The 12,975-nt window shown below is 41.6% G+C and overlaps 1 protein-coding gene across 1 annotated transcript; it reads left to right on the top strand.

The window, feature by feature from the left end:
- Positions 1–1,242: 1,242 nt before the first annotated feature.
- Positions 1,243–12,958, top strand: LOC109201200 (NLR family CARD domain-containing protein 3). Its single transcript, XM_019356769.2, has 9 exons — positions 1,243–1,840; positions 1,925–2,026; positions 4,852–4,930; positions 5,307–5,535; positions 8,188–9,994; positions 10,454–10,615; positions 11,009–11,182; positions 11,696–11,742; positions 11,918–12,958. The coding sequence occupies exons 1-9, from the start codon at positions 1,752–1,754 to the stop codon at positions 12,445–12,447; spliced, it is 3,219 nt and encodes a 1,072-aa protein (XP_019212314.2). The 5' UTR covers positions 1,243–1,751; the 3' UTR covers positions 12,448–12,958.
- The last annotated feature ends 17 nt before the right edge of the window (positions 12,959–12,975 follow it).

Here is a 12,975-nt window from a genome sequence, read left to right as displayed (position 1 = left end):
AGCCACATCTCACTGATTCTGATCCGCGAGTCCGCGCTTCGTGTTTACGTCCTTGTGCAGAATCTGTGTACCTGCTCTCATTTACTGTTTTACCTGTTTGGTGGTTGTAGAAATTTTGTGAGGTTTCACCTTTGATTCTGGCCTTTCGGGCAAAATAAATTAATATAAAAAAAAATCAGGATTCTAATGGATCAATATCACATTATCCAAGCCAGAATCGATTTTAATCGATAAATCGATTATCAAAACCCCAAATCTGATGTATGATCTAATTTAATATATACATCAGATATACTAATGTGTTTTAGTGTTCATACAGGTCTGTTAAATAACATGTTGTTACTGTTGGTGCTTCACAAAGACCAGCTGTGTTGCAAACTGAAACTATGCCATACCAGTATTTCTAGTTTAAACTTCAATGAAAATTATTTCCTTGGCTGAAAACACCAAACATCATAAAAAGCAGTTTTGTTTCTTACAAATATGATGGAAAACAGAGGAGGGAAATAATGCTGACATGGAAAGTCCTTCCATTTAGGGTTTTTAGTTTGTATCACTTTAAAAGACAGCCGTAAAAAGTATGTTCTTTTACCAGTACCAAGCTAAGTTAATTATAACACTGATGTATTTTTCAAAGAACGTTACTCATAATTATGAATTTGGAGAAAGACATAAAGTCATTTCATTATATTAATAAAATGAAGCTACTTAGAGAGAAGAACAGTGAAATGAGACAAATTTAAATCTTACATACATGATTAGAAATGTATCCGCTTCCTCCTCCTCCCACCTGTCCTGCTTCACGTGAAGTCCCGCCTCCTTCCAGGAAGCAGCTCACCTGTGTGTCCGTGTTTAGTGTCCAGGTGTGGAGTGGAGCTTGTTGTTCGTGTGTGTGTTTGTAGAAACTGTAAGTTTGCTTTGTGTGCTCCTTTAACAGTTTGTCTTTAGTAGTGCAACAGGAAGTGAGGCATTTCTTTTCACTTCATATAACGTAAATCTGATGTATGATCTGAATTAATGTGTAAATGAAATAAACTGATGTGTTAGTCTTCATATAGCTCTGTTAAATATTACTGTTGATGTTTGAAAAAGATCAGGTGTGCTGCAAACTGAAACTATGCTGCAGGCAGTTTTTCTAGTTTAAACTGCAATATTTCCCAAACGGAGCCATCCAATAACAAAAGAGAGAACGTGTTGCTTTTCTCTTTTTGAATTTGTTTCCGCTTAATTAGCTATCAATAATTGAAAATAAATATACACTCAAGTAGGTAATAAAATCATCAACCTAACTTTACAAAATTAAACATCATCAAACAAAAATAGAAGTAAATGAGAGTGTTTGCACAATAAAAGTAATGATTTTATGTTAAACTAGAGCTGAACACCAGTGAGAATGAGCAGATTTTAAACATTTTTAAAATATTGAGAAATTGGGCAGCTCGTATGATAAGGGGCAGGTTATAGGTCAGAAGCCAAGACCAAAAAGACTCTACCAAAATAAAAACAAAGTCTTCTTATTGTGAAAATTGCTGCACACATTATTCCTGAACTTACGTAGACAAAAAGTCACTTCTTATTTTTCTCATTAGCATTAAATTGGGTGTGTGTTGTTCTCTGCACATTCAACAGGAATAATCAGTGTGTGTCATTTTGTGTGCTTCATGATTTGTTGATGTACACATGAATGATTTGTGTTTCCTCTGCAGGTGAAGGTAGAAAGTGTGTGTGTGAGCTGATGTGAATTGAGCAGCATGGATCAGTGTGAGGACAGAGAGGAGGGAGTCCCTCCCTCTAAATCCACTCTGTGTGGGGAACATGAGAGCCAGACCAAAGCTCAGAGGTGAGATGACCATCTCTAACTGTCCATGACTCTTCTCCATGTCACAGCTCAGCACTCACATCACTGCTCCATCATTATTCACAGGAACCCACCTGGACCTCCACCCAGCTCTGTGTCCTTAAAGAGCAGCGACTCTAAAGATCACTACGTTGATTTTAAAGCCCAGCCAGAGTCTGCTGCAGAGAGGTGAGCTGTTAGTAACGGGAGCTCTTTAACTTCATGTACAATAAATAAGTAAAACAACTGACTGGATTATGAAACTGTACAGAGTCTAGTTACCTCTGTAGAGACGTCCCTGAGCCTCTGATCCTTGGGATATTATCACAACAGGTTAAGCAACAACTAAGCACAACATTGATAAATTAAACTGAATTTCAGAGAGGATACTTTATAAATTAATTTAGCAAGGGCAAAGCAAACAGCACAATCAGTTAAAAATAATCAAATCATCGTGAAATTGGGGTGGTGCTCTCACTTGGTATTTACTCTCTCTGCAGTAGAGTATAACTTCCTGTTCCAGCACAGTGGTGTTTTTAATGTAGCTTATCTGAATAAAAATTGTATTAACAACGTTTAGAGAACTTCTTATTTCATTGTGTATCCCTTACGTATCCAAAGTGTCTTTAGGGTTTCGCTAGCTTAGCTTATCTCGTAGCTGACTTGCTAAAAGCATGGCCTCTTCAACTGTCCCCCTTACACTTTCCTGCTCATTGTTTTGGATGTTTAGTTCCACCTCGGCCTCCTTTAGCAGTAATAATGCTTGTAATAAATTTAGCCTATTTGCAGCTCTGGAGGCTTTGCATGTGTAACTAACGGGGACACTACAAGGGGGAGCAAGCGAATCAGATACCACGGGCACAGAGATGAAGCAGGTCTGATCAGAAACAGTTTCACTAGTGCAAAAAACACCAATAAAAACCATCCTTAAAACCTACACGATAAAAATGTTATTGACAGCTAACCCCCCTCCCCCAGAATAAACAAGCCCAATGCTTAAACTAGTAAAAATACAATTTTCTACATTTACTCAAATCCCCTGATGTCATGTCCCACAACCATCGATGCATTGTGGGTCCACCAGAGGGCCAGAAATTCCTTTGCACGAGTTGGGTCCATGCCAGCCCTGTCTTAGGCCAATGAGGAGGAGCCTCCTATGCCCCTCTTGTCCTCTCACTGGGCCGCCCTCATCCCAGCCCAGCATCCATTTCGCACTGGAATCCTCCACGCGATGCCACCATGGATCCCCTCGCGTCAGCACCCTGCAAATACACAAATAGGGGCCAGAAAACTCGTTCCGGAAGAGACCCTGGCTTATAGCCATGGCAACTCTTTCCTAGCACAGCTGCACCCAGCATATGACAGTGGGGAAAGTGTTACTCACATATGCCGGCAGAGGTACACCTCTGCCCGCGGTCGATAACAGGCACCATCTCCCACTGTCGCCCTTCTCACTGTCCGAACTGGGGCGCCATGTCACGCTGGCCATTTAGCGTTCCTCTTCCAGTCTGGGGCCTCCGTCCTTCAGTGCTCAGCTAGCCTGCTTTTTAAAAGTCTTTACGCAGCTGATAGGCCACCTCTGGACACACCCATGCCTCAGCAGGTGGTCCCTATCAGCTAATTTGTCCCATGTGCAGCCAGTCCACAGTGGATAAAAACAATGTCACATAAAACACTAAAAGCCATGCAATAGAAACAGAATAAAACCATGCAAATAAAACAACACTAAAAACTAAAAGTCATAATAAAACCCATATACAAGATATACACAGCTAGCCAGGCCCCTGTAGCAGGTCGCTGAAGGTAGGGTATTCCCTGCTAGCATAGTCTGAAACAGAAGCCCCAGGTACACCACCTGTGTTCATGTATCTAACCACTTTTCCCCACTTGGCAACACACCAGCTGGGGATCAAACTTTGTTAATTGGCGATTCTGTTCTGAGACATGTAAATGGTAAATGGCCTGCATTTGTATAGCACTTTACTCAGTCCCTAAGGACCCCAAAGCGCTTTACACTACATTCAGTCATTCACCCATTCACACACCTATTCACACACTGGCAATGGCAAGCTACAATGTAGCCACAGCTCCCCTGGGGCGCACTGACAGAGGCGAGGCTGCCGGACACTGGCGCCACGGGGCCCTCTGACCATCACCAGTAGGCAAACATGGGGTTAGTATCTTTCCCAAGGATATTTGGCATGCAGCCTGGAGCAGCCTGGGATCAAACCACCGACCTTCTGATTAGTGGCTGACCTGCTCTGCCACCTGAGCTACAGCCACCCCCATATGTGAAGCTAGAGACACTGGCAACCATAGTCAATTGTCTTCCAGGGGCCATAGCAGGTGACACTGAGGAAAATTTAAAACTGCTGGCTAAGGCATAAACGTAAATTCAGTAAAATCATAATTCACGTTGGCAGTAATGACACCCGGTTACTCCAATTGGAGGTCACTAGCAACCATGGTCAATTGTCTTCCAGAGGCCAGAGTAGGCCACATTTAGGGACATTTAAATAGAGTGATCATATTTGGATTTCCGAAAAAGAGGACACTTATTCCCTTAGTCTCTTATTCTGTGTTCAGTGTGTTTCATTAGTTCCAGCTGTGTTCCCTCCTTTTTCCCATCCTCGTTATCCTTTGTGTATCAAAGTCCTCTCTTCTCTGTCTTCTTTCTCTGTCAATATGCTTCCTCTGCTTGTCACTTGTTGCTGTGTCACCCATGATACTCGTTTCCATTGCTGCTCTGATTCTTAGTTCATAGTTTCCATTTTAAGTTTTATTTTATTTTTGTGTTTGTATTGTTTTGGGTTTTCTACAGCAATATAGCTGCCTTTTTCAGTTGCCTCCTTTTTCATGAGAGTTCGATTATAATTAAATTTCCTGTTGGTTCTTGATGCATTTAATGTTCAGTGTGACTGAGTTCTGATTGATTTCATTAATAATAACAAAAATTGATGTCTTGTTGTTATAATGCCTCATTATATTATTCTTATTCTTCCTTATTCCTCCAGAGTTAACGAGGAGAGCCCAGAGATTCCCAGTGGGCAGGCCTGCCAGCAGCATCAAGTAGATCTTGACCCTATATTTATGGTATGTACAACAAAGCTCTATACCTTTGGTATTTAGTTTTGTGTAGTACTAGAAATCAGGTGTAGCAAAGTAAAGCGAGGTAAACTGGAAGCCCAGTTCTGCAAGATTTAAAGCAAATGATACATTTTGGCAGCTGGGTATGCATGTATCTATCTATCGAGAGAGAGAGAGAGAATCATATACACATACACACACATATATATATATAGAGAATATAGAGAGAGAATTATATATATATATATATATATATATATATCACACACACACACACAGAGATCTCTCGATCGATCCCCATCCCTGTGTGGTCTCGCTGTGTTCCTCTCTTGGCTTTCAGCAGCCAACGACTCTTTCTCATTCATATGATATTCTGTTTAAGCTCCTGCAGAACAACATCATCACTTTCGTGAGGAACGAACTGGAGAGGATCCAGAAAGCTCTAAGCTCATGTGACTCAGAATACTTGGAATGTCAAGGGGGTTGTACGGAACTGTTGGAAGGTGAGGATGAAGTGCAGAGGAAGAGCACCAGAGAGGCATTTATGAAGATCACGCTACACTTCTTAAGAAGCATGAAGCAGGAGAAGCTGGCAGACCATCTACAGAGCAGTAAGAGAATATTTCCATAGCAGCCTTTTCCAAAGTCAAGATAACTGCAAGACACTCAAAAACTGGAAAATCCCATATGTATATCCAAAAAACATTTATTAGAACAGCCCCCTGTATTCTCTTGGTGGCCCACTAGCACCAGCCCACACTTTTGAAATTATTTTTCAAAAGATTCAAATTCAAATTTTATTTGTCACACACACAACCATACACAGTACATGTGGTGAAATGATTATTGCTGTGCAATGTCTGACCATTAAATGAAAGTAAGTATTGAGAGTAAGATTTACTGATTAATACAAAATCTACAGATATTAACTTAGAAATTTACACTAAAGAAAGTGCAAATAACAATTTACGAAAGAAATTCTAAGAGGTGTGCAAATAAACAGAGTGCGTGTGGTGATGTGATGTGATCTGTGAGAGTGTGAGGAAGAAGCTCCTCCTCATCCTCTCTGTTTTGGCTGTAACGGAGTGGAAGCACTTCTCAGAACTCAACAGTGAGAAGAGTCCATTATTGGGATCAGAGAGGTCCGTCATAATCTTTGTGGCTTTGGTCTGGCTCCGCTTGGTTTAGTTGGACAACAGGTCAGGATCGAATGATGTGTTCGGCCAATTGAACCACTCTTTGCAGATTTCTTCTGTCTTGCTTGGTGCTGCTCCCAAACCAGGTGCAGATGTTTCCCGTGTTGATGCTCTCATGGTGCAGGAGTAGAAGTTCTTAAGCACCCTCAGTGCCAGATGGAAGTTTCCAAGTCTTCTGAGGAAAAAGAGATGCTGGTGGGCTTTCTTACCAGGCTGTTACTGTGACATGGCCATGGCAGGTTCTGAGCGATGTGGACACCTAGATACCAGAATCTGTCCACTCTCTCTATTGATGATAGAGAGAGTGGACACTGATGATGATGTGGCTCATAATTTCTTACCTGCTTTGTAGTCAAGTCCACGATCAGTGACTTAGTCCTACAGACATTTAGGACGAGGTTCTTCTCCTGGCACCAGTTCTCAAGGTTCCTAATCTCCAGGTAGGCCTTCCTGATGTTGTGAAAGATCAGGCCCACAACAGCAGTGTCGTCAGCAAACTTGACAATGGATTTGGTATTTGATGTGGCTACACAGTCATAAGTGCACAGTGAGTACAGCAGGGGGCTTAAAACACAACACTGATGACCTCCAGCGCGGAGTAAGATGGAATGAAATGTTTGGATGATAGTTCTTTCCACTGTTTCAACCTGTGGTTTCCCAATAAATCCCACAACCGCTTCCGTAAACATGTTGATGTCATCAGAGCTGCACCAAAACAGTCCCAGTCTGCGTTCTCCAGTGCATCCTGCAGCATGGTCACTGATTTGTGCGCCAGCATGTGAAATTGCTCCTGATTGATGCTTGCTGCTTTAGTCTTTGTTTGTAAACAGGCATACAGCAGTCCTTGAACAGAGTGTAGCAGTGGTCTAATGTCCTAGTGCCCCTGGTGGGGCAGGTGAAGTGCTGATGAAAGTTATGAAATGTAGGTTTGACATTTACACTGTTAAAATCTCCTATAATAATGAGCACGGCATCCTGGTGATTTTTTTGTTATTGTGTGAGAATCTCATGTAGCTCACATAAGGCAATGTCCGAGTCCGTGTGAGGTGGAATATAAATAGTGCAGGCAATTTAATAATCAAGTTCCAGATTGGGCGAGTAAGAGCGTGTGAGTGGGGAAATATTGGCGCTGTCGCATCATCTGTTGTTCAAACACACTCCACCACCTCTTTTCTTCCCCGACTCCATTTTCTGTCCAGATGATGAACCGAAAACAACCCCGTGCTATTCGGCGTGGTCCTGTATCGCTGGGTTCAGTCATGTGTCTGTGAAGCAGAGAAGGTTGTAGTCCTTAGTCTCTGGAGCTTAAATCTGGTCATGTGGTCATCAAGCTTGTTCTTGATGGACTGAACATTGGCTAGCAGGATGCTAGGCATGGGTGTACGGTGTGCACGAGCCCGTAGCCTGTTCCTGTTGCTGGCTTGTTTCTCTTGAGGCCAACGCTTAGGCCGCCTTGATAAATTGGACAATTTCTAATGCAGCATGTTCCAACAACTGTGCTGTGACACATAGGTGTGCTGTTAGAAATGATCAGGTGTGCAATGAAAGATTATCTGATTGATACTCTAAGCAACCAGCGTCAGTTACGGCAGAACATTTACATTCGCTTCCACTAGAGGGCAGTAAAACTTCTTGATCCAATTAAATGTGTTTCCAACTTCCAGTAAAAACAAAGAGGATGAAGATGAAATTACATTGTCATGCTGTGGGTAAAAGAATGTAGCACGTAATAGCAATAGATACATGTTTGAAAAGAAATCTGGCCTGGGTCTTGGAGTAAATTCCAACACAGATGAATGCTCTAGCATGACTAGCCGTCATAAGTAAGATAAATAAGATGTACCTGGGACAGACAGAACCAATTTCACTATGCCTTGTGAGAAAAAAATATAAACATGCTTTTTGTGATACTTTTTTTGGTGATCTGCTGTGCAATTTTTCTAAAATGAATTATGTGCTGTGGCTCCAAAAGGTTGGGAAACATTATACTAATGTTTCAAGAAATGGATGAACTGATTCAGTCACTGACTTTTTTGTTTTGTTTTTGTTGGTTTGTTTTACGTTTAGGAACTTCTATTAGGGGCTTGTGTTGGAGTCAGCATAAACTTAAGTCCAACCTGAAGAACAAGTTCCAGTGTGTGTTTGAGGGGATCGCTAAAGCAGGAAACCCAGCCCTTCTGAATCAGATCTACACAGAGCTCTACATCACAGAGGGAGGGACTGCAGATGTCAATGATGAACATGAGGTCAGACAGATTGAAACGGCATCCAGGAAACCAGACAGACCAGAAACAACAATCAGACAAGAAGACATCTTTAAAGCTTCACCTGGAAGAGATAAACCAATCAGAACAGTGCTGACAAAGGGAGTGGCTGGCATTGGGAAAACAGTCTTAACACAGAAATACACACTGGACTGGGCTGAAGACAAAGCCAACCAGGACATCCAGTTCATATTTCCATTCACTTTCAGAGAGCTGAATGTTCTGAAAAAGGAAAAGTTCAGCTTGGTGGAACTTGTTCATCACTTCTTTACTGAAACCAAAGAAGCAGGAATCTGCAGCTTTGAAGACTTCCAGGTTGTGTTCATCTTTGATGGTCTGGATGAGTGTCGACTTCCTCTGGACTTCCACAAAACTACAATCCTAACTGACCCTAGAAAGTCCACCTCAGTGGATGTGCTGCTGATAAACCTCATCAGGGGGAAACTGCTTCCCTCTGCTCACCTCTGGATAACCACACGACCTGCAGCAGCCAATCAGATCCCCCCTGTATGTATTGACATGGTGACAGAAATTAGAGGGTTCACTGACCCACAGAAGGAGGAGTACTTCAGGAAGAAATTAAGAGATGAGGAGCAGGCCAGCGGGATCATCTCTCATATCAAGACATCACGAAGCCTCCACATCATGTGCCACATCCCAGTCTTCTGCTGGATCACTGCCACAGTTCTGGAGGATGTTTTTAAAACCAGAGAGGGAGGACAGCTGCCCAAGACCCTGACTGAGATGTACATCCACTTCCTGGTGGTTCAGGCCAAAGTGAAGAAGGTCAAGTATGATGGAGGAGCTGAGACAGATCCACACTGGAGTCCAGAGAGCAGGAAGATGATTGAGTCACTGGGAAAACTGGCTTTTGATCAGCTGCAGAAAGGAAACCTGATCTTCTATGAACCAGACCTGACAGAGTGTGGCATCGATATCAGAGCAGCCTCAGTGTACTCAGGAGTGTTCACACAGATCTTTAAAGAGGAGAGAGGACTGTACCAGGACAAGGTGTTCTGCTTCATCCATCTGAGTGTTCAGGAGTTTCTGGCTGCCCTTCATGTCCATCTGACCTTCATCAACTCTGGAATTAATCTCCTGGAAGAACAAAAAACAACCTCCCAGAAGCCTGAGACCAAAGAATTTGCAGAGAAAGACTTCTACCGGAGTGCTGTGAACAAGGCCTTACAGAGTTCAAATGGACACCTGGACCTGTTCCTCCGCTTTCTCCTGGGTCTTTCACTGCAGACCAATCAGACTCTCCTACGAGGCCTGCTGACACAGACAGGAAGTAGCTCACAGACCAATAAGGAAACAGTGCAGTACATCAAGGAGAAGCTTAATGAGAATCTGTCTGCAGAGAAAAGCATCAATCTGTTCCACTGTCTGAATGAACTGAATGATCGTTCTCTAGTGGAGGAGATCCAACAGTCCCTGAGATCAGGAAGTCTCTCCACAGATAAACTGTCTCCTGCTCAGTGGTCAGCTCTGGTCTTCATCTTACTGTCATCAGAAAAACATCTGGATGTGTTTGACCTGAAGAAATACTCTGCTTCAGAGGAGGCTCTTCTGAGGCTGTTGCCAGTGGTCAAAGCCTCCAACGAAGCTCTGTGAGTAAATATGTGCACTGTTATTTTCTTTTAATTCTTTGTTTTAAAAAAACGTTATTGTACTTATTTCATAGCTGCAGAAAGTTTGACTATTTCAAAATATTTTATTTTGATCATACTCAAAGTACCACAATTGCCCACCTTAAGATAATCATCAACCTTTTAAATATGATTTAAAAAAAATCAAAACCATTCAGACTTATCCAATGTTCTCTTCACTTCAGTTTTTCCCAGTTGAAAAATTTCATAATCACTGTTCTTGTTGTAGAATTATTTTGCCTTACCAGTGTACACTCTCTAGAATTATTCAGCTTTCAACACCAAGCAACCCCAGTAGGATTAAGGATTATTTTGAACTGTATCAAGCAACAATACTCACATATTAAAGTATTCATCTTTCTTGCATGGGCTGAACACTTAAATTTGTTTCATTTCATCCTAAATTTCATTGTTTCTCAGATTGTCTGGCTGTAACCTTTCAGAGAGAAGCTGTGAAGCGCTGTCCTCAGTTTTCAGCTCACTGAGAAAGCTCGACCTAAGTAACAACAACCTGCGTGACTCAGGAGTTAACCTTCTGTCTTTTGGACTAAAGAGTCCAAACTGTACACTGGAATCTCTCAGGTCAGTATCCAGACTTTTACAACAAATATTAAATCAATTATATCATTGTAATTCATCTTTCATTTCATGTTTTGGAGAGGCAAATCGTGAAATGGACACGGTGGACCGGTATATTTATTATACCGGTCCACTGGCATAATATATTTATTATGCCATTTTTTTGGTGTTTACATAACGCTTCACTTTTTATTTTTGTTTATACTGCACTGCAAACTGACATTTTGTTGTCCTGTTGCACGATTGTCCTCTCAGAATGCATCTTCTTTAGTTTTTTTTGCTTTGTTTTGTTTTAATATATCAGTTATAATAATTATAATAATAATAATAATAAAATATTGCTTACTTCATTCATATCTGACTTATTTATAAATGTCTTATGTCACATATATGTAGGCTGTCAGGCTGTCTGATCACAGATGAAGGCTGTACTTCTCTGGCCTCATCACTGAGTTCTAACCCCTCCCATCTGAGAGAGCTGGACCTGAGCTACAATCATCCAGGAGGCTCAGGAATGGAGCTGTTTTCGGCTGGACTGAAGGATCCACGCTGGAGACTGGACACTCTCAGGTATGGAAAGAATGTCTGATAGGGGAGGAAGAGCTGGAAACATTTCCTATGTCCTTAACTTACTTCGTGTTTGATTCTAAAAAAAAATGAAAAGTACAGCTCTGTCACTTCTGACATAAATGAAGTAAGAAAACTAAACAGCAGCAATGTTTATAGGGTTACTGAAGCTGTGTTAGCTGGCATCTAAAGATGGAAACACAGCACAATCTGCCCACCAGATTCCAGATGGGTCCAAGGAGACTATACTTCTATATAATCTATATATCTACATAAGACAGATAATGAAGGTCACAGTTTAAATCAGTCATATATCATTTAAAACAGTGGTGTACTGACAGATCCAGGATCACTCCAAATCATCATCAATCATTTGATCCTCATATGGATTGAAGTTTATTTGTGAAAATGTTGGTCTGTTATCAGTGTCTAACAGTATGTGTATACCAGCCATGTAATGTCCATTTGTGCATGCTGAAAGAGACTGTGCTGCTCTGACCCCCCTCCTCCTTTCAGGGTGGAGCCTGCTGGAGTCCGATGGTTGACACCAGGTCTGAGGAAGTGTAAGTGTGTTTTTAATGGGATTCATGAAAACAAAGCAGCAGACGTTGAAGATGGTTAAAACAGTCACATCACTCATTCAAATCTCTAATGTCAGGAGTCATCATCAAAGTGTTAATCAATGAACAGATGATGGATCGATAACTGCAGCTGGATTGTTTTTGTTCTCTCCATCAGATTCCTGTCAACTCACAATCGACACAAACACAGTACACACAAACATCAAACTGTCTGATGACAACAACAAGGTCACACATGTGAAGGACATTCAGTCATATCCTGATCATCCAGACAGATTTGATGTTTATGAACAACTGCTGTGTAGAAATGGTCTGACTGGTCGCTGTTACTGGGAGGTCGAGTGGAGAGGAGGGGTTTATATATCAGTGAGTTACAGAAGAATCAGAAGGAAAGGAAGCAGTGTTGACTGTTTGTTTGGACGGAATGATCATTCCTGGAGTCTGCTCTGTTCTGATGGTGGTCCTTGTTCTGCCAGGCACAATAACAGAGAAACATCCTCCTCCTCCTCTTCATCCTGTGTCTCTAATAGAGTAGCAGTGTATGTGGACTGTCCTGCTGGCACTCTGTCCTTCTACAGAGTCTCCTCTGACACTCTGATCCACCTCCACACCTTCAACACCACATTCACTGAAACTCTTTATCCTGGGTTTTATTTTTTTCCTGGTTCATCAGTGTCCCTGTGCTGATTTGACTGTAAAGAGTGCCCTCCTGTTACAGAAAAGCTCTGACTGTTGAACAGATGGTTCAGTCTGTATATGTCCGTCTCTTTCACTCGGAAATACGTTTTAGGATTCATGGATTCACTCAGTTGATGTTGTAAATGATTCGTTGTAAACGTCTTCCTCTTCAGTCCTTTAAAGATTGAAGCTATCATTATTTAGGATCCACATGTTGTTTTTCTATCTTTTTCCACCCAAAGCATGACATTTGCAATGTCACTAATGCTCTAGTTGTTTTAGTCATTTTTGGAACCAGGACAGGAAGGAAGGTCTTCACAGAGAAGATAACAACAGTTTTTGAGGAGAGATTTGGGAGTTTCCAAGGTACACCTAAATTTAGCACAACACAGCAACTGCACTACATCTTTTCTGTAGATCTTGTGAGTGGGGTATTCAATAACAGCACAGTGATGGAAAGATGTTCCTAAATAGATTTCAAGTCTGAACTGAATTGAATAAATTCAATGTATTTGCTGCATTAACTGTCTTTTTCTT

Source organism: Oreochromis niloticus, linkage group LG3, assembly GCF_001858045.2.
Source record: "Oreochromis niloticus isolate F11D_XX linkage group LG3, O_niloticus_UMD_NMBU, whole genome shotgun sequence".
NCBI lineage: Eukaryota > Metazoa > Chordata > Actinopteri > Cichliformes > Cichlidae > Oreochromis > Oreochromis niloticus.
The sequence above is the reverse complement of the archived record's forward strand: the minus strand, read 5'-3'. Positions and strand labels throughout refer to the sequence as shown.